At 40.8% G+C, this 22984-nt stretch overlaps 1 protein-coding gene across 1 annotated transcript in view; it reads left to right on the top strand.

Annotated features, from left to right (window-relative positions):
- The window catches only part of MYOM1 (myomesin 1), a 147019-nt gene that overhangs the window by 90070 nt on the left and 33965 nt on the right, over positions 1–22984 (top strand). The window contains exons 16-22 of the mRNA XM_061131273.1: positions 375–549; positions 3991–4112; positions 5424–5711; positions 7990–8186; positions 8904–9030; positions 12859–13043; positions 16723–16837. Of these exons, the coding sequence (XP_060987256.1) occupies positions 375–549; positions 3991–4112; positions 5424–5711; positions 7990–8186; positions 8904–9030; positions 12859–13043; positions 16723–16837 (1209 nt within the window). The remainder of the gene's footprint in view (positions 1–374; positions 550–3990; positions 4113–5423; positions 5712–7989; positions 8187–8903; positions 9031–12858; positions 13044–16722; positions 16838–22984) is intronic.

Raw genomic sequence — 22984 nt, 5'->3', positions numbered from 1 at the left:
GACCGAGGGATCGAACCCAGGTCTCCTGCATTGAGGCAGATTCTTTACCATCTGAGCTACCAGGGAAGCACCTCTCCCCCCCACAAAAAAAACTTTATGAATGATTATGAAAGTACTTTCTCTAGGAGTTTCAAGAGTATTACTAGTGTACTTTTTTCCTGGAGGGGATTGGTATGTTCATGGGTGTTTAGTTTCTCATTGTGCTTCCAAACTAGAATATTTAAAACATTTTCTGCTCTAACGAATATAAAGAACTGTGTGTTTGACGTGGTTACTAGTTTATTTATACATGCATGTTCATGTTTCTGCATATGTGATAAGAATGAAGTTTTAAAACCACCTTGAACTTGACCATCATTTTCTTCTTTTCTCAGACATCCCCAAGCCTCCGAGCAATATCATCCCAAGCAGAAACACAGACACATCAGTGGTCGTTACGTGGGAGGAACCCAAAGATGCTAAAGAGCTGGTCGGGTACTACATAGAGTCAAGCATTGTCGGCTCTGGCAAGTGGGAGCCTTGCAACAACAACCCTGTGAAGGGCACAAGGTAACCGCACTCTGTCGGGTGGTGGGACTGGGGTTCTGACGTTGCAGCCACAGGGCTGCAGAGAAGGAATGCAGCCATGGACCCAACAGCAGCACAAACATCCAACGCAGGGAGATTATTGAAAACATTAGGCTCTGAGTATCCAAATGAATTCAAAATTGAACATGTCTTTGGCCATACATTTGAAAAAAGGATTACTTAGTGACATTAAACACTTAGAAACCCACAATGGCAGCTATGATAAGAGGTCATTTCATAGCTCTTTTCTGATTCTTTCACTTTATACTGTATGTCCTTTGAAACCTTCTGTTCACTTTTAATATCTGCTGTGATACTAGATTCCAAGGATCTAATAGGCTCTAGTGAATATAAATTATCCAGACATTTTGTTTTATTATTTTTTAAAATTCAAGTATAGGTAATCTACAACACCACGTTAGTTCCAGGTGCACAACATAGTGATTCAGTATTTCTATACATTACCAAATGATCTCCACAATAAGTCTAAGCACCCACTGCCACCATTGCAAAGCTATTACAGTATTATTGACTATATTCCCCAGGCTATACATATCATTCCCATGACTTATTTTTTAACTGGAAGTTTGTACCTCTTAACCCTCTTCACCTATTTCACCAACCTCCAACCCTGTTCCCCTCTGGCAACCACCTGTTTGTTCTCTGTATCTAAGAGTCTGTTTCTGTTTTGTTCTGTTTGTTTATTTGTTTTGTTTTTTAGATTCTACATAGAAGTGAAATGAAGTCATACAGTATTTGTCTTTCTCTATTTGACTTATTTCACTTAGCATGATACCCTTTAGGTTCGTCAGTGTTGTAAATGACAAGCCTCCATTCCTTTTTATGGTTGAGTAATATTCCATTGTATGCGTATGCCACATTGTCTTTATCTATTCATTATGAGTGGAAACTTAGGTTGCTTTTATATCTTGGCTACTGTCAATAATGCTGCAGTGAACATAGGGACACATGTATCTTTTCAAATTAGTGTTTCTGTTTTCTTCAGAAAAATACCCAGAAGTGGAACTGCTAGATGGTATGATAGTTCTGTTTTTAACATTTTGAGGAACCTCCATACTCTTTTCCATATACCAATTTACATCCCACCAAAAATGAGCATTCCTTCTCCTCCACTACTTTTTGTTTCTTGTCTTTTTGATAATATTCATCCTGACAGATGTGAGGTGATAGCTCATTCTGGTTTAGATTTGCATTTCCCTTATGGTTACTGATGTTGAGCATCTTTTCATGTGCCTATTGACCATCTGTATGTCTTTGGGAAAATGTCTATTCAGATTCTCTGCCCATTTTTAAATTGGGTTGTTTGGGGAGGGTTTGATATTAAGTTTTATGAGTTCTTTGTATATTTTGGATATTAACCCCTTATCAGATGTATCATTTGCTCATATCTCCTTCCATTCAGTAAGTTGCCTTTTTGTTTTGTTGATAGTTTCCTTTGCTGTGCAAAAACTTTCTCATTTGATGTAGTCCCGTTTGTTTACTTTTCCTTTTGCTTTCCTTGCCTGAGGAGACAGATCCAAAAAAACTTTGTAAGACCAGGGTCAAAAGGTATATGGCCTATGCTCTCATCTAGGACTTTCATGGTCTCAGGTCTTGCATATAAGTCTAATCCATTTTGAGATTATTTTTGTGTATGATGTGAGAAAATAGTCCAGTTTGATTTTTGTTCATGTAGCTGTCCAGTGTCATAAATTATGCCTGCATTTTAAATGAGGAGAAAAAAGTATTGGTATTGTATGAATTTTGAACATCAGTATGGTAATCTGATCTCCTCCAGTGCTGAGGAGATATACACAGACCAAAATAAAGACATTCAGAATACTTAGTGATCTTGTATCTAGTTCTAATGTAAGGAAGATTATTTATTTTTTTTCTTCTTGCTTTTGAATATTTTGCCAACCAGCTTTGTAAACTGATGACGAATTCTGGCCTACACCCAAATTCCAAGTCTCCTTTACTTTAGGATCAATCTCAGGGGAGAATCCCCCCATCCCATTGTCAAGCAGGTCTGTTAGGCAGCTTCTGGGGTGGCCACTTCTATTCCAAGGACCCCCATAGATCGAGTCATTCCTTTGCAGAACATGAGAAAATGAAGACAAACCAGTTAATGGGAGAAGGCAGTATGTTTTGCAAGAGATTAATTTAACCTGTTTGTGCATTTCACGTTTACTCTGAGTTTCCTGCATTTTCCAGGACTATTTAGAAACTTTCATGGCAGGTAGGCATTGACTGCCTTTCCACAAATGAAGGGGAGCTGCTCAGGGGCTGACACCATTTGTTACCCATCTTTGTATCCTCAGAACCTAGCTCAGTGTCTGGAACACTGAAGTGCTTGGTAAATGTTTACTGAACTGAGCTGGCTTACACTATGGCCGCCTGTATTAAATATTTCGACTTGCTGATAGTGGCAGAGTCATCAGCAGGCTGTAGTTTCCTCTACTTACCGTCCTTCAGGATGGATTAGAATGTTACTGTGATTCATGAAACAGGGTTTTGTTATAGCCCTGATAACTATTTAAAAAGTGAGGTTGTTTTATGTGTGAAACTGCCCATGGATTCACACCTCATTTCTGAATCCTTAAAATGTACATGACAATTCTGGAGTCAATTTTTCACCTAATTTTCAGATTCTAGTGTAATTTTTCAAGTAATTTTACCTTTCATGGCATGCAGGGAGGCAGCAAGTAGGCCTCTGTGACAAGGGGCAGCCAATGCTTTAGAGCTATAAATATAACCCTGAAATAATCATTAATAATGTTATTAATACCACTTATTATTTAGTCAGTGCCTCTTATATCCAGGGCCTGTAATGGGTACTATTATACTTTTTTAAATTAATTTTTAATTTTTTATTGAAGTATAGTTGATTTATAATATTTCAGGTATATAGCAAAGTCATTCAGTTTATATATAGATATAGATATTCTTTTCAAATTCTTTTACATTATAGGTTATTACAAGACATTCAATATAGTTACTTTTGCTATTCAGTAGGACCATGATACTGATCTATTTTATATATAGTAATGTGTCTATTAATCCCAAATTCCTAATTTATTCCTCCCCCTATACTATATATAATTTATGGTCAATCTTCACACAAGAGTTACTATGTAGGCATTATTTTTCCATTTTACTGATAAGTACACACAGGTTCAAAAAAAGTAGGGTGTCTATTCAGGGGAAAACCAGGACTTCTCATTGTTTGACAGAGTGAATTTAGGAAATTGCCTGAGATGCCTTCTTGTTTAATATACGTATGTTACCTGGATCTCTCTACATCCTTTTCTCCCTTTTAAAAAAAGAATGGTTTTCATAAAGCCAGATCATCCTGTTAAGATAACAATCATCTTCCCTAATTTTCCTCCTGGGAAACTTTTTAAAAATTTTCTTCCCTTTCAGATTTACTTGTCACGGATTGAAGACCGGTCAGAGTTATATTTTCCGGGTCAGAGCAGTTAACGCAGCCGGACTTAGTGAATATTCACAGGATTCAGAAGCAATCGAAGTAAAAGCTGCTATTGGTAAGTTCTTCATGCACAGCTTTACATGGGGCGAAAATGAATTTTTCTAAGTTACAACGAAAGATACCATCCTCTCTAGAGACTATGTCAAGTTTCTAATATGGCTCAACGATCCCATCCTCAGATGGTCATTGTCTCTGATTCCAGGTGACCTCTAACCTTCCACAGCTGTTCTTTTACAGATCTCCATCACTTATCCAGATTCTGTGCTTCTGTAGCCTTTCCATCTTCATCAGCCCAAGTTTCCTCAGATATTCCCATTGTGTGAAACTCCATTTTAACGTGGTGCTCATCCTAGGAATACAGAGGGCCATCCAATCCCATGAGGTGGTGTATCACCCATAACCAGATCATCTCATACCTAAAAGCCATTCCATCTGCAGCAGAGCCTGGCTTGTTTTCAGTAACAGCACATTGACCTGCCTTCTATAAACTCTGCTAAAATTCGTGCAAGACATGCGTGGTTGCTTAATCATATGTTTCATCTCTGCTGGCAAAGTAACCAACAGAATAAAACCAGTAATAAAGTAATTATATGTATGTATAATGATGTGCCTCCCAATCTTAAGGTCGGGAAGGGACCCAGGTAGTTCAAACAATAAAAATGAAATCTGTGATATAGTAGCACATATGTAAAGAGAAAGATTATTTAATACCAATTGTCTTCAGTTAGCATCTTGTATTACTTTTTTTTTTTGTCACAAGGCATGTGGGATCTTAGTTCCCCAACCACAGTTGGAACCAGTGCCCCCTGCAGTGGAAGCACAGAGTCTTAACCACTGGATCTCCAGGGAATTCCCCTGTATTACTTTTTAACATTTCTTATAATATGTTCATATTATAAGGACATAGTGAACATGTTTCTTTGAGATTGGGAGGTACAGACCATTAGTATATCAATAAGGTACATAACTCTAATTGTTACATAATTAAGATATTTGTTCGTCTCTTGTGCACTCCCCTCACCCACCATTCTGTTGAATAATGGAACTTATATTTCTCAAGAAATGTCTGAGAAGTGCTTGTTCTTATATTTACTTGGGTCCTGCAAATCCAAATGGTTCTTGTTCTGTCTCTGGTTTTTTGTTCTCATTTCTTCTTTTTCCCAAATATGGAGAAGTTGAAATGTTTCCTTGGTGTTAGTTATGTGAAATGTACGCTTTTCATATTTCTTGCAAATTCAGGTGATTTCCGTTAAACCAAGATTGTTTTTGTTCTGTGTGCGGTGCTAATGTTTTTCTCTTTTGTTCTAAGAGCGATCTGTACTGCGTCCTGGCTCAAAGTGTCTCTGTTGTTATCTGGCAATTGTAGGGGGCGGAGTGTCTCCAGCTGTGTGGCCTGAAATGAATGAGACACCTGGTGGACTAACAGACTCCAGGGGAGGCATGCATGACACCTCCCGGCCAACCTTTAAGAAAGATGCTTTGCTTGGTAGCAAACTTAACAAACCTTCACTACCCAGTAGCGCTCACAACCTGGGCCAAACAGAAGTGAGTAAAGTAAGTGAAACAGTTCAGGAAGCGCTTTCCCTGCCATCAAAGAAAGCAGCCCTTGAGGGGAAAAGTAAGTCTGAGCCTCTGAGAAAGAAGAAGGACCTAGGTGAGCGCTGAAACAGTAAGAGCGTCTCATCTGTTCACATCAGTGTCCTCACGGCTCATTGTCCATATCACCTTCTTCCATCTGTGTTCGCTTTCATCAGTGTTCATTCTTAATTTTATGTGTTTTCAGTAACCCATTTGTAATACCTTTGTTTAATGAGTCATAGAAGTAGTTTTCTGTGAACTTGGCTTTGACACATAATTCATTGTGCTTGATGACAATAGAAATATTTAAAGTAATTTGGTTATTGAGTCCCTTCTAGCTTGTCAAACAGACACACCTTTGGCCTCATTTTGCTGAGAGTTAGAGATGAGAGCAGGAAGAATTCGATAATCGTAGCCTGTAAGAGGTCCTTCAAAATATCATTTTGGTAAATGGATAGGAAAAATATTTCACAAAGAACTGATATTTTATTAGGGTCATAGTTATTAACTTCTATTATTTATCCTTAGGTTTTCAAATTACCTTCACATTTAATCCAAATAAACATAAGTAACAATATGTCTTTGAGTTGTCATGAAAAGTTTAACATGATGTTATAATCACATATCGCTATATTTGATTATATATTATTCACATTCCCAGAACTAAGACTATTTATCAGTAAGGCTAATTATCTAACCAGAATTAAAATAGAAAGACTAATTATCAGTAATCAGATTTTTTTTTTCATTTATTTTTATTAGTTGGAGGCTAATTACTTTACAGTATTGTAGTGGTTTTTGCCATACATTGACATGAATCAGCCATGGATTTACATGTGTTCCCCATCCTGAACCCCCCTCCCACATCCCTCCCCAAGTAATCAGATTTTTTATCAGGATATTTGGTGCTTATGGTTTATATATTCTAGGAGACAATGTTTCTCTTATTGAATAAAAAATAATTAATAAGTATATACTGACAAATTGTAACATGACTCTCACCCATCCCCTATACCTACCTCACCTCTAACTTCTGCAACCTCTGCTTTTTTGACACCTTTATTTACCCCTTTAACTCAAAATGAGATGGGGTGAACTCATTTGAGAATTCATATTCAACACTGCTCTGAAACAGAGAAAGAGAAAGAAGTTTTAAAGGTAAAGAATGCAGGAGGTTGGTGATGGGAGGAAGAGAGGAAAAAAATGTGTGTGTGTGTGTGTGTTTTAATCTTTATTGTTCTGAGAATCTTTTTGAATAAGAATGAGATGGTTCCTATCTCTGGTAAGCCACATAAATATTCAGAAAATTCTTTCTAATGTTACTGCATATCGAGTAGATTTCTTTTCACCAACCACCCTCTCTTTTTTTAATCAGAAAAACTGTATTTTCAATAGTTGAGAGAAAGTTTGATCAGCAAAGCCACATAAATAAAGGGAAACTTTTAAAGTAGTATCCAAATATTTTCCTGACTAAGCGCTAATAAACATAGTGACAGCTATGTAGTATTTCATGCCATATGAATAATAATCCAGTATCAGGTTTAAAATAATGGAGTAAAAGGTGTTATAATAAGAGAAGAATCACATGGAAGAATGTTCCTGGTTTAAGAAAAAAAATTAATGCTGCATTTAGCTGAGCTCCAGAATATGATTTTTCATGTGTATAGACAGAACTTATATAGTTGTAAGGTCTCACATGGGTGTATGTGTCTGAGTGGTGAAATGCTAGCTGTTTGGAAATATATGGAAATTCTTAATAAGTGAATTAAGGCAGAAATTGATATACGTATGCCATTTTTCTCAGGGAGCAAATAAAAACAAAGCCACATAAAAAAACTAAAATATCTTAACATTTTCATGCTATTGTTTTAGGAATGAAGAGATAGTATGTACCTCTGTCCTAAAATTTAGAGTTGAGATACATAAAGCAAGATGAAAACTAAGCAGTAAAAATATGTAAAGTATTATTTAAAAAAAATATATATATATATATATATTTTGGGGAAATATTTCTTCATATGGGGAATGAATCATTCTTCAGAATATTGTTAGTTTTTTCAGGATTTTGTTAGAAACACTAACATTTTGCTGTTAATATTTCAAACTTCTTTCTTCTTGGGATTGAAGGGGGCAGGTTCTTTTTATCTTTGGAATAATAACTGTGGTGCAGTTTTTACTGTGTGTCAGTTTTCTTCCTTGAACATCAAATGGACGCCAAGTTGCTTACTGGTATTACCTTTTAGTTTTATACTCAAGACCTAGTGCCCTCCTGCATGGCATCAATGAAACAGTTTGATGGACGTAGAATCACAGAAGCAGTTCTGTCCACTCACAAGCTCTTCATGTTACAACAGCACCACCATCTCCACCCTGTGACATCACCTGTCTCGAAAGTTTTCGTGACTCAATGGTTCTTGGATGGAAGCAGCCAGATAAGACTGGAGGGGCCGAAATTACGGGCTATTATGTGAACTATCGTGAAGTAATCGACGGGGTGCCAGGAAGATGGAGAGAAGCCAACATCAAAGCCGTCAGTGATGAGGCATATAAGGTAAGTGTATGGCCTTCTGTGGGCTTCCCAAGTGGTACTAGTGGTAAAGACCTGCCAGTGCAGGATACGTATAAGAGATACAGGTTTTATGGAGGCTTCACTACATAGACTCAGTTGATTAAATCATTGGCCACTGGTGTATGAACTTAATCTCCAGCCCATCTTCCCTCTCCAGAGGTCCAGAGGTCTGGGATGAGGCTGAAAGTTCCTGACCTCTAAGCACATGATTAGTTGCCCTGGCAGTCAGGCCCCATCTTTGGATGCTTTCTGAAAGTCACCTCATTAACACAGTAAAAGATGTTTGTCACTCTCATCACGTGGGAAATTCCAAGAGTTTTAGGGCCTCTGTGCCAGGAATGAAGACAATAGACAAAACATGTATTTCTTATTATAAATTGCAGTATCACAGTCAGGATAATCTATCTCCCTTTGGATTAACTCAAAACCAACTGATTAGTAATCTTAATTACATATGAAACATATCCCCTTCTTTACCATTTGATGCAACACAATCAGAGCACTGATATTCCAATACCTCTGCCCTGTTCTGTTGCCCAGAAGCAAGTCTCAGGTTTCACCTACATTCAAGAGGAGATTACAAGAAGGGTGTGACTCACTGGGGATCATCCTAGAGTATGTCCAACACATACTCTAAATAAATGCAATGTTGAAACAAACCTGAAACCTTCACTCTCTGTGATGCTGTCCATGTTGCAGATTAGCAACCTGAAAGAGAACATGGTGTATCAGTTCCAAGTGGCAGCCATGAACATTGCCGGGTTGGGAGTGCCCTCAGCAATAAGTGCCAGCTTCAAATGTGAAGAATGGACCATTGCTGTTCCAGGTAACTCGGGGAGACCATGTCTCAGCACTGAGGCTCAGAGCTTCTTCCAATGGATCCTACAACCTGGAACTAAATTTAAGTGCTACATAGCTTCTAAGGGAGACAAATTCTCTCAGCCCCTCATGTTTACATAAAATATTTTTACAAATCTATTAATAGGAACCAATATAAAACTGAGTATAAATTTCTTATATTCCAAATAAATCCTAGAGTCCCCATAGCTCAGCTTCTGTATGGAGTAAGATGGACAGAAGCACGTGGGTTGAATGCTACTTGATTATTAAACAGAAATACCCATCTTTGCTTGTGCTTCTTAAAGACCACTGAAAGTGAAAGTGAAAGTTAAGTCACTCAGTCTTGTCTGACTCTTTGTCCTTGTGGACTGTAGCCCACCAGGCTCCTCCATCCATGGGATTCTCCAGGCAAGAATACTGGAGTGGGTTGCCATTTCTTTCTCCAGGGGATCTTCCCCACCCAGGGATCAAACCCAGGACTCCTGCATTGCAGGCAGATGCTTTAACCTCTGAGCCATCAGGACATTGAATTCACACATCCCAGATAAATTTCTCTAAAGTGTCTTCCTGTACTCCTGAGTTGTCGCACATTCTCTTAATACTCTGGAGCCTCTCATTTATCAATCTCCCCCGATCCCCTTCCCCCGACCCAGCCTCCATGGCCTCCTTCCTGTTGTCTCCTCCTCCCTGGCTCCCAGCTCTTCACTGTACACACGAAGGACCCACTGTGCCTGCCTAGGACTTAAGTCCTGTCTTGATCCTCTTAAATCTTTTACTTACCTCCCCAGCCCTGTCTCTCTATGTCAACTTTTCCCCATCTCTACATCACAACAAAGATCCTGGAACCAAACTGGAAATACTCTACTTTGGAGATTGTCATAGGAGGTGGTTGGCTGAAAAAAATAGGGAGAAGCCAGAAACATTCACCTATGCCTTTAACTCTTACACAGTTACAACAGTGAACAAATCTAAAGACTGGATACTAACTAATTTGCCAAGTCATTAAGAGTCAGACTGTGCTTAGTCGCTCAGTCATGCCTGACTCTTTGCAACCCCATGGACTGCAGTCCATCAGGATCCTCTGTCCATGGGGGTTCTCCAGGCAAGAATACTGGAGTGGGTTGCCATGCCTTCCTCCAGGGGATCTTCCCAGCCCAGGGATCCAAACCAGATCTCCCGCATTGCAGGCGGATTCTTTACCGACTGAGCCACCAGCGAAGCCCAGGGTCAGACTAGCAACATTAATGTATTTGGTGGATGGTTTTATTCTGCTTCCAATGTCACTAACTTCAAAGACCCAAATACTTTAGTGCCACAGAATGACTAAGCTCTCCCACTTGGGTTTGATATTCAGCTTGTTTAATACCTGCTGTGACACCAACATCAACCACATTGGAACCCCGGGCACATTGAATGGACCCAGTCTGCTCCCAGGGCCACCCTCTTCCTCTGGTGAAACCTAAGCACCCTTGGAGAACCATATTTTTGCCTTAAGTTAGCCAGTATCCATCTGCATCACATCTCTATCAAGTGTGAATACAAAGATTACAAGATAAACTCAAGAGAAGTTCAAGTGTTCACTCAGGTTCAGTAAATACAAGAGGTAAACGCACTGCCTTTCCTAGCACTTTCTTGAAGCTGGTGCTATTTCTTAAGTTCTTTCTGCCTCCTACACAAAAGTGGATCTATTTTTAAATTCTTGCAGTTCCTGAATAAAGTTAAAATGTGAGTGACTAGAGACCAACAAATTCTGAGCAGGCCGATGGAAAATGACCTGATAGAAAGTGATGTAGTAAGCAAAAGAGGTTGCAGGGTGAGTGCTCCCAAATCAGAGGAGAAATGAATGGGGCAGTTCTCCATCCCCAAGACCTGTCTATTCCCAGATCCACCCTTGACTTACTGAGAAGTGTTGGGCAAATCATGAATCAAGAAAGCCTGATGACAGATGAGAGCATTTAGGATGTTTTGTCATCCCTTTGTTTTACAGATGAAGAAACAGACTCAGGTTAAATGATAATCAGGGGGTCACAAAGGCACTAAGTGGCAGTTAGGTTTGGAAGCTAGGTCTGCTCATTCTTAGACGTGGGGGTTAGGAAGCAGCAGCGCAGTGATCCTCGCCTGGAAAACAGGGCTTGGGCTACTGTTAGGATGGCTCCCTGGCTCCTGAGGATGACAGAGGACAACGGTCATGGAAGCTATCTGCATAACAGAACATGCCATGCCAGGGTAAGGTACTAGTGTTATTGTTTAAACCTATTTCCACACCAGGCATCATCAGGAGATGATGACTCATTGTGACTGTTAAGCTGAGGTCAAGGGCCCAGCTAACATTGAGCGATCCATAGCAAAACCCCAAGGCATAACACGATGGAGTTCGCACTTGTCGTTGGCTCTCAGGCCACCACGAGTCAGTTCAGGTGATTTTGATTGGTTGGTTAGAAATCACTTGTTATTTAAAAAAAAAAAAAAAAAAGGAAAACAAATAGCTGTATCACCTGCATAGCAGCTGATAGTCATGCAAAGATTGTCGTGCAGGTAATCACTGAGTAGCTGGGAGTCTCCCAAGAGTGCAAAGAACACACACAGGGAATGTTTGGTTTCCTTCCAGAACAGGTTGATCAAGTTCCTTGGCTTCCCTGAGCTTTCTGTTAGTTGTCTTAGGAATGGATGAGATAAAAGAGTGTTAAGTGCCTGGTAAGGTTTAGCACAGATTCAGGGCCCACGGGATTGAATGTATTTGTTTTGGTGAAAGTTCTTTGTAACCACAAGTGTAGTTTGTTTTTACCCCATATGAAATATATGCTTTATGGGTATCCTTCCAGTGAGGAGCTATTTTGCAATAAATTTGTTTTTCTTTTTGAAAAATCTGTATTTATTTATTATTTTTGGCTGTGTTGGGCTCAGATGGTAAAGCATCTGCCTACAATGTGGGAGACCTGGGTTCAGTCCCTGGGTAGGGAAGATATTTTGGAGAAGGAAATGACAACCCACTCCAGTACTCTTGCCTGGTAAATCCCATGGACAGAGGAGCCCGTAGGCTACAGTCCATGGGGTAGCAAAGAGTCAGACATAACTGAGCGACTTCACTTTCACTTTGGGTCTTCATTGCTGTGCATAAGGGCTGTCTCTAGGTGTGGTGTGTGGGCTTCTCATTGTGGTGACTTCTCTTGTGGAGTACAGGCTCTAGGGTATGCAGGCTTCAGTAGTTGCAGCTCCTGGGCTCTAGAGCATAGACTCAGTAGTTGTGGTACACGGGCTTAGCTGTCCTGAGGCACGTGGGATCTTCTGGGACCAGGAATCAAACCTGTGTCTCCTGCATTAGCAGGTTGATTCTTAACCACTGGACCACGAGGGATGTCCCATGTACTTCTTTTTCTATATTCACAAGCCATCAAATAGAGTTGCTTGCTTCATCATAATTGAGATTGGGGGACATTTTCAGATTGTCAGCCAAAAATAATCAGAAACTGAATCTGCAACCAAATTAAACTGTCCTGGTAAAAGGTGAGGAACACAGGCCTGAGGACAGCCTGAGGGCAACGCTTCATCTGGCCGCTGGAGGGCACCTCGAACTGGCCTTAACCACTTGCTGCCCATAAAGGGTCTTAATAGGCTGATGTAGAGCCACTAAGAAAACTTGATATGAAATGACTACAAAATACCTGTTTCCATGGGAATAGTAGATTTTATAAGAGAAGACCAGTATAAGTTTCAGTTTAAGACTGTGAATATGACTCTAGGTTTACACACACTGGAGTTTTCTTATCTTCATTGTGATTTTTACACATGGGTCTCTCTGTCTTTCGCTCTTCAGGACCACCGCACAGTCTCAAGTACAGTCAAGTCAGGAAAACCTCCCTGGTTCTGCAGTGGAAGCCTCCCATCCACTCAGGACGGACTCCAGTCACTGGCTACTTTGTGGACATAAAGGAGGCCAGTGCCAGAGAGGACCGGTGGCGAGGACTCAATGAGGCGGCTCTGAAACACACATACCTGAAGGTCAGAGGATGTTCACAGTTTGAGAAAGTCCCCCCCCACCTCTCTTTCTTTTCTTTTTTTTTAAAGAGAAAGGGTTCTTCTAACAGGGTAGTTTAAAAATCAATGAGATAAAACAGAGCATCTCAGTGTTGGTTGGTGTCATGTGTTGGGCTTCTGGTAGGCTTCCATTTGGCAGTGGGTGGGGTTTGGGGAAGTTTCTGATGCTTAAAACAATTTGGCTATAATTTGACCCAAATCTCTTTGCCTGGCTTTAGAAATTACCTCTCCTCTCTCTTGTTTTCCTCTTCACCTCCACTTACCCACCTCATATCTTCACTACTTCCAGTCTTAAGATGTTATTACTTACCATCCCCCAAAGGTGACGTTCTCATTCCTACCTGACATATTTTTGAGGGTGTTTTTGATTTGAGGGTGTTATTTGCATAGAGTTCACACCCGTGAGCCTTAAACTCCGATCCCTTGAGTCATGCGTGGCCTCACCTCACCTGCCCTCTCTCACCTGTGCTCACGTGAGCTCTTAGGGACCAGAAGAATGACTCAACTCTTGACCTTGACCTCACCCTTATCCATGTCACTGCCTTCAGTTTTCTCTAGGGTGTTCTAACCAAACCAGTTTCTAACTCCCATCTACCAGAGATGGTTCTGCTATAGCCACTGACCCTCTCACTGGTACTAAATGGAAACCTCAAAAGCATGTTTTCCTCTATTGTCAGTCATGGCATATGGACACCCCACGTCCAGAGCAGAGCCTCGGAAACTGTAGGGAATGTGACTCCGATTCCTGTTACTCAGAATGAAGTGTGACTGTTCGATCACAGTCAGACAGAACGCTGCCCAGGCATTCAGTATGCAGCCTTATCTGCTGGCGGAATAGGCCCCTGCCCAGAGGGTAGGCCTTGGGGGATTCTCAGAGTATACCTACCTTAAGAGACTTCTCTTGTCAACCTGCCACTAGAGTCAACACCATCTGTCAGAGAGTGCCCTGGGGTTAAGACATTTTTAGTCCCCATAAAAACATAGATATATTCTCCAGGAGAGGTGACTCTTAAACTGTTACACCCAACATGCCATTAACTCAGCTTACCACCTGCAGTAAACTCGCCAGCCCCTTACAAAACCGTGAGGAGATAAGGAAGGTCGCATTTCCTGGGGCGGAGAAAAGGTCAAGGAAGTTCTGGAGCTAGGATGTGGTTTGTCTGTCCAGAGAACCTGGAGGCCTCTGGATGCAAACAAACCCAAAAGTCAGTGTAAAACAGAGAGGTTGGACACATCCTAGATGGTGGTGGTGTGTGCTTACAGCTCCCGTGACCTCCAGATCCTCCATCAGCCATAGCACAGGGGTCCCAACAGTCCCACATACAGGAGCCAAATAAGGGTGAGAAGTCAAGCAAAGGGGGCCAGGAGCCTAGAAAAAAATGGACAGGAAGAATAAATAAGAGAGTTTAAGCAGATCAAAAAATGGTTAATGTCACTCATTAAAAAAAAAAAAGATAAGAAACAGAAGAAAGGAAAATTTAGGGGGAAGAAAGAGACTGAGGTTGAGTGCCCCTCACAAAACAGAAGATGGACTCTCCGTAAGGAAATGACCCTAGAATTTGGCCACAATTTTTAAAGTGAAAAAAGAGTATTGACTTTTCTGTTTACAGAATGGATGGATGTTAATGATGATAAATTCAAATGGTAAAGACATAAGGAAAAAAAGTTGAGGTTACCATAATATCCCTCCCTGTGGTGATGTGGAGTCCCTCTTTCAGGTGGTTCATATTCAGAAAAGTTTCAAGCCTGAAATGGAGAAAAAAATGTACACATTAAAAAACTTTATCAAGTTTAGGTGAAGAAGGGAGATATGTTAATAACTCCAGGTACAGGAGATTTTAGCATCATTGCACAGAACCTAGTGGGCTAGCTGTTTTCTGCCAGAAGCACCCCTGTTCATGTGAGCATGGAGTGTCTGGGGGTTCCTAGATGGAGTTAAAGGTACATTGCTTTACATCAAAAAATTAACCAGCTGAGCTCACACTTCCTTTTTTATTGGTAATTACAATCTGCTGAGACAGTGTGGTGAGAAGGGAGTGAATAATTGGAAGGGGTAGGGGACAAGGATGAAGAATGCAAGGGAATGCAGTTCTGGAAATTTTAAGGAGGAAAACAAACCCAAGAAAGGGAAAATAGATGTGATGTGTGCACATGTGGCACATCTCCAGTGCTTTAAGCCCAGTGGTCATTGCCCTGCAGTCATGGAAGGGTGCAGGGGTATGCCTGCCACCCCAGCGACTGGACGCGGGATGTGTGGATCTCCTTCCTGTGCCGTGTTGCAGAAATCTAATTCACGGTCACAGATTACCTGAGCAGCAGGTGCAGATGTGGCAGGCACCTGGCAACTGGTCTATTTTTATCACAACAAGGAAGTGTTTCTGTTCCTTTTTGTAGATCCACAGTTGCCTGGCATTATCTCTAAACGTGGACTTTAAATACATCAAACTCTATGCATTTAGCGTGTGCCTAAATTCAAGTTCATTTACAGATTAAAATCATTTAAAAAATCCATTAGCTCCAGTAAAAGCTATCATAATAGTAACATTCTGTTATCATAACTGTAGCATAATGTTATCATAAACACAGCACAATTAAATCATTAGATTAAAAACCCAACAATTTAATACATAGCTCACCTAAATCCATGGTCACAAACACTTTGCTTGGCTGAGTAAATATGTTCTAGCTTTGTGTGATTTAAATCCCATTTTGGATGTTAATCTCCATCACAACACTATGGGAAAAACTGTGTCCTCTGTGTATAATAAATTCCTTCTTAAAGTACAATATAGGTTTTAAAAGTCAAATGTTTTAAAAAAGATAATTATTGTAGAATATTGATAATATTTATACTGTTTCTTTATTTATGAGACTGTGCTGAACCCAAAGAAAGTCACAAAAATTATGAAGTGGGACTGTCATACAAAGTCATATTATAAATATTCTTTTTTACTTTCCTCACGCTCTTGTAACTCTAGCTCAGTGGTACACTTATAATATAGGTCCTCAGCAAACATCTTCTTGATGCATGACAATGTGAGGACCTGAAATTTGAATACATTTGACTATTCACAAATTACCGAAATTTGCAGCCATGTTAGTTGCTTGTCTATTTAGTGAGAAATAGCTATATTAAATTTACAAGGACAGTTTCTATTTGTTTTTGTTCTAATGCTTTAACATGCTTTTAAATAAATGGAAAGCGATGCATGATCTAAGATCCATGCTTGTAATTCCCCTCTCCTGCCAGAACTTCTATCTGAAATTACTCTGGAATATTCCGAAAGGACCAGGAAAAGAGGGCAGCCCATATGCTCTTGTGAGCACTTTGTCATTTGACCAAAGAATAAGGTGGTTAACGCCTGTGAAACATACAGGTATCAATCTCCTATTTCTGATGCTCGTGGCTGTTAAATTATCTAAAAAAGAGAGAACATCTGAGTTTCAAGGGATCTTGGAAATGTCTACTTTCACATGGTCGGGAGAGAAGAAAGTCTTAGCTGAAGACACACACTTAGTCTCTGACAGGATGATGTTTAGAACCCAAATTTTGTGCTGTATAATTGAATCACCTCAACAGGGGAAGAGCACTTCTGTTCAAATGACACAGAGTGACCGTCACCTCTATACCTGCTTCTTCCAGGTGCAAGGCCTCAAAGAGGGTGAGAGCTACGTGTTCCGAGTTCGAGCCATAAACCAGGCGGGTGTCGGGAAACCGTCTGACCTTGCTGGGCCTGTTGTGGCCGAAACCCGCCCAGGTGGGCTTTTACTTTTTTGTTAAAGTTTACTCATCTGTGTAAGATACCAAAATAACATTCAGTCTTACTTCTATGTCTTTCCTCATTTTCAAAATCATCACTGTACGATATCCAAATGACTGATAAGTATGACAGTGAAAAGTGAAAGTCACTCAGTCGTGTCCAACTCTGCGACCCCATGGATATACAGTTCATGGAATTCTCTATGCCAGAATATTGGAGTAGGTAGCCTTTTCCTTCTTCAGGGGATATTCCCAACCCAGGGATCGAACCCAGGTCTCCCACATTGCAGCGGATTCTTTACCAGCTGAGCCACAAGGGAAGCCTAGGTATGACTGTCAGATGTGACAGTCATTTACCCCATCACAGGACCTCAGGGCAGGGGTGAGCCAGGTTTGAAATGGTTGCAATGTGGGAGACTCGGGTTCGATCCCTGGGTCTGGAAGATTCCCTGGAGAAAGGGAATGGCTTACCCGCTCCGGTATTCTTGCCTGGAGAATTCCATGGGCAGAGAACCCTGGCGAGCTACAGTCCATGGGGTCGCAAAGAGTTGGACACGACGGAGCGACTAACACTTTCACTTCACTTTTATGGCTACTTTGGTTCATACTTAAAACCATGGAAATTCTTGATCAAATTATGCTTCCTGGACCAACTGTTTCAAGTATACATTCCTGGGACATTGTTTCTCTTGTACAGTGGCCATTAACTCCCACAAGAATATTTTTCTACCACAGAAGAAGCTGGAACAGCTCAGAGAGCAAACATGATCCTTAAACAAAAGTAAGGTTTATATCATTGTAGCTACTAAGTTAAATAAACTAGGAATCAGCAGATTTTCTCTGTGAAGGGCCAGATAGTAAATATTTTCAACTCTATGGTTATATGGTGCCTGTCATTATCCTCAACTCTGCTGTGGCACAAAAGTAGCCATATACAATACATAAATGAGTGAGTGTGGCTGTGTATCAGTAAAACTTTATTATGCATGATAGATGCATTATATAATGTGATAAATTATATGCATTATGAAATTTGAATTGTAACTAATTTTCACATCTTGAACTATTAATTTTCTTTGGATTTTTAAAAGCTATTTAAAAATGTAAAAACCATTCTTAGCTTTCAGGCCATACAGAAAGAGGCAATGGTCCAGATATAGCCCACGAGTCATAGTTTGCTGACCCCTGGGTTAAGCTAACAGCAGTCCTGACTGAATGATCTATAGAGCTGAGGCAGCCCTCACGGCCCAGTTCCCAGATGCCATGACTGGACTAGGAAAGACAGTCTTTCCCTTTGTTACGAGAACAAAGTTTACAGTGTTCACTGGGCAAATAGCTCCAGATCATTATATAATACTTATTTTGTCTTTTAGTCTCTATCACTTTTCAAAGTTATATATGTCAGTTCATTAAAGTTGCATGAAAGAAAGCAGTGGAAATGAGAGAGGATTAAAAAAGTATTAACCATCTATTTTAAGTTTATATTCATTCTAGTCAAGCACCCTCACTTCAACTCTTCCCTATTTCTAGATTGAAGTAAAGAGCAGATATATAATGTGATATTTGTTTTTATGATAAGAAAAGAATGTAAATATAGAAAATCCTGCTCTCACTTCATGATCCTTAAAGGGAATATCAAATGCACCCTTTGAGAAAGTACCTGCCCCTTTCAACCTATTACTTCATAAACTACTTTCAGCTACTCTTGTAACTACCCTCTAGAGCTGGGTGCAACAGAAGTGACCTTCTTGTACCAAAGTATAGTAGGTGTGTCGGGACAGAGTGCCATACTTCATATAAGTACTCTTTGCAAAATGTCATAAGAAAGCATAAAAATGCTGGGAATGCATGTGCCAGATAAAAGGTAACACACAAAGACATGAGGACACAGATCTCTATAGAAATCACACCCTGTAGGTACCAACTGTGTAGAAATATAAGGTGCTGAGTGGACGTGCCAAAGGGCCCAGCTGTGAGGCTACTCGTGTAAGAACATTTAGATTACTATACAAATAAACTCTTAATCTAGTCATTGATGAGTTAAAAGCACCTGTTAAGCAGTGAATTGACTGAAGAAAGCTTAAATTGATTTCTTGTTTTCTCATCAATGGGATGGCAGATGGCCAGGCAGGACATTAGCAAAGCCACCATGATGGAAAGTTTACCTTCAAAAAGGGGTCTGCTGGTGGGGTCCTAGGGGAGTGTGTTGTTTCACTGGTGCAGAATAAGGCCCCCAAAGTTGATTTGTGGCCGTTTCATTCCCAGAATATAATTACAAACAACAGTTGTAGACTAAACAGCATCAGATTAACCTGCTCAGGAACCACTGGCTCCAACCTAGGAAAGATTCCTGGGACATACCAAGTCAAGATGCTGACCCGAAACATCGCCACGGTGGTGGTTTAGTTGCTAAGTTGTGTCCGACTCTTGCAACCCCGTGGACCGTAGCCTACCAGGCTGCTCTGTCCATGGGATATCCCAAGCAAGAATACTGGAGTGGATTGCCATTTCCTTCTCCAGGGGATCTTCCCAACCCAGGGATCGAACCTGGGTCTCCTGCCTTGTAGGCAGGTTCTTTAGCAACTGAGCCACAAGGGAAGCCTGAAGCATCGCCATGAAGGAGCCCCAAACCCAGGAGACACTGGTCCTTGTTCCACAGACAGCAGGCGCATTCATTCCTGCATGAATGTTCAGGCACATTCATGTGCCTTCTGCACACCTGCCTCATGCCAGGTGCTGTGTGGGCACCACGTGAGTAGAATAAAATGACATTGTCACTGCCTACCGAGCTTGCAATCTAGGGAAAAACAGGGTATAGCACAGCATGATGGAAGCCTGGACAGAGGGTCGCAAAATATTGCCTATAGTTAAACAGGCTACAGACAAGATGCTAAAGTTTCATAAATCCCCATAAAAACTTAAATGCATTTTTTATTAGAGTATAATTGCTTTACAGTGATGTGTTAGTTTCTGCTACACAAAGAAGTAAATCAGCTACAGGTATATATATATATCCCTCCTCGATCTTGGACCTCCCTCCCATACCACCCCATCCCACCCATTTAGGTTATCACAGAGCACCGAGAGCTCCCTGTGGTATATAGTAGCTTCCCACTAACATAACATTGTAAAACAATTATACTCCAACAAAACCCCGAATAAATAGAAACACACAAGATTGACAAAAAAAAAAAAAAAACTATTATGTAGCCTATGGTTGTCTGCATTTACTAACTTTATTAAATGCCAGATTTTACTTTTAACCAGGTGTTTATTTTATACTAAAATATTTGGGGCCCGGGATGGGGGATGAGGATCAGTTGTCAGTTTCAGGGTTTGGAATGTGAGACTTGGATTGCTATTTCAGAAGAACAACTCTTTTTGGAACACGTTATTAATATTTCAGACAGAAAATAAAGCTTATCATGTAACAGCAAACCTCAAATGCATCTAACAAGATACCTCGAGTGTAATTTGAATTCCAGGTAAAAGTTAACCTAATCCACTGGGGTTGGTAGGGTCACTGGTCTCCTTTTGAAGTTGACGAAAATGCCAGCAGATGTAATTCAGCCGCTACCACACAGTCTGGTCATGCTGGTAACAAGGATCAAAAATGTGCTGCGCTTCCCCAAGAAATCTGGCAGCTGAACGAGCCTGTATGAAGAATGAGCTGGAAAATATTTAGAGTAGATTTGTTGGTACATACGACACACTTCTAGTCTTGATATTTGATCTTTTTTCAAACAGTATCTGTGTGGATTGTGTCAGGTCTGGGCTGCAGGTGGAGGCAAGATGAGCTAGATCAGAAGGAAGACAAGAAAGAGACCTGCCAAGGTGTGGCAGGTGATCCGGAGGGTGGAACTGGCTGCCTTTGTTCTTATCAGAAATCTTGCAGCAGTCAGGGGAACTGAGGTGAGAGGCTGGAGAACCCAGAGACAGGCAGAGTCCCCAGCAGGAACTGAGTTACTGGAAGTCAGGACTTCTCACCAGGAGCAAGGCAGGCTAGAAGACTGGAGCTCCAGAAGGAATAATGAGCAGGGTTTGGGTTGACAACCTACTGACCAATCCCAGTTTCTGAAAATTGACTGCTCATAGAACCTGGTAGGGCTGAGGATGCTCAGTGGCCTTGAGGTGGAGTTTTGAAGATTCTAAAGCAGGAACTCAGGCTGACTATTCAAGATTAGCTCAACTGGCTAATTTAGAGAACTTCACTTATATTTGCTCACTGTCCTCTTTCATCCATTAGGAAGGTAATTTTCAACCTTGACAGTACATTTCATTAGAATCAGGCCAGGAACTTTTTGAAAATACTGACTCTATTGTAGACTATTGTCCAGACCAGTTAAATCAGAGTCTGCGGGACTGAGCCTGGGCATAGGTTTGTTTTTGTTTGTTTGTTTAGCTTCTTGGGTAATTCAAGTATGAAACCAGGCTTGTGAATTGTGCATTAGACTGTTCAGTTCAGTTCAGTCACTCAGTCATGTCCAGCTCTTTGCGAACCCATGGACTGCAGCACACCAGGCTTCCCTGTCCATCATCAGCTCCCGGAGCTTGCTCAAACCCATGTCCATCGAGTCAGTGATGCCATCCTACCATCTCTTTCTTTGTCATCCCCTTCTCCTCCTGCCTCCTCAATCTTTCGCAGCATCAGGGTCTTTTCCAATGAGTCAGTTCTTCGCATCAGGTGGCCAAAATATTGGAGCATCAGCATCAGTCCTTCCAATGAACATTCAGGACTAATTTACTTTAAGATGGACTGGTTGAATCTCCTTGCTGTCCAAGGAACTCTCAAAGAGTCTTCTCCAACACCACAGTTCAAAAGCATCAGTTCTTCAGCACTCAGCTTTCTTTATAGTCCAACTCTCACATCCATACATGACTACTAGAGAAACCATAACTTTGACTGGATGGACCTTTGTTGGCAGAGTAATATCCCTGCTTTTTAATATGCTGTCTAGGTTGGTCATAGCCTTTCTTCTAAGGAGCAAGTGTCTTTTAATTTCATGGCTGCAGTCCCCATCTGCAGTGATTTTGGAGCCCCCCAAAATAAAGTCTGTCATTGTTTCCATTGTTTCCCCATCTATTTGCCATGAAGTGATGGGACCGGATGCCATGATCTTCATTTTTTGAATATTGAGTTTTAAGCCAACTTTTTCCCTCTCCTATTTCACTTTCATCAAGAGGCTCTTTAGTTCTTCTTTGCTTTCTGCCATAAGGGTGGTGTCATCTGTGTATCTGAGGTGATTGATATTTCTCCTAGCAATCTTGATTCCAGCTTGTGCTTCATCCAGCCCAGCGTTTCTCATGATGTACTCTGCATATAAGTTAAATAGACTTATAAGCATTAGGCTGTGGGCTCCTTCAAAATAGGAACTGTGTTTTCTCTGTGTATGTCGAGAGCCTAGTACTTGGTGTATAGATGAAAAAAATAATGGATGGCTACCATGCTTTGGCAAATGAGCATGACTCTGTTTTGTAGCCACAGCTTGTAAACCTAACCCTAGTTTCTCATAATGAATGTCCAGTTATGAAGAGTGAGCTAGGAGAGGCCCAGTGGAGGCTCTGATGTGGCACTAAGGTGGTAGGTCAGCGAGCAGTCCTGTCTTTCACATAGGAGAGCTCAGTATTATTAATACATGCAGCTGATTGAGTTTGTTCACTTTTAATGCTTCCGTTCTGTCCCACTCTCCAGTTTTTTAAACACCACCCATGCACACACACAGGCACACACACACACACATGCACTCATGCACACCAAGGGAGAAGGACAAAGAATAAAAGCTTATAAAAGTGACCCATAATGCAGATGTAAAAGACTAAATTACATGAGAAAATTCTCACATCAGATTATGAAATGTTCAGGAAGATGAAGTCCCACTTTTAAATTTTATCTTTTTTTTTTTTTTTTAAATTACTATTTGGAGAGGAGAGAAAAGTGGGACGGAGTTCATTTCCAAAAAGTTCACTTTAGCCCTGGCCCACCCTTAACCTGTTCACTTTCTGGGGGAAGTGGCAAGCCTGGAGCGACCATTAAAATGCCACTCCAGTGACTTCTCTGGTCCTGTGGTTAAGACTCTGCACTTCTACTGCATGGAGCTAGGGTTTGATCCCTGATCAGGGAAGTTCTGCATATTGCAAGCTGCAG

This window comes from Dama dama, chromosome 27 (genome assembly GCF_033118175.1).
Source record: "Dama dama isolate Ldn47 chromosome 27, ASM3311817v1, whole genome shotgun sequence".
In the NCBI taxonomy this organism is placed as follows: domain Eukaryota; kingdom Metazoa; phylum Chordata; class Mammalia; order Artiodactyla; family Cervidae; genus Dama; species Dama dama.
The sequence above is the reverse complement of the archived record's forward strand: the minus strand, read 5'-3'. Positions and strand labels throughout refer to the sequence as shown.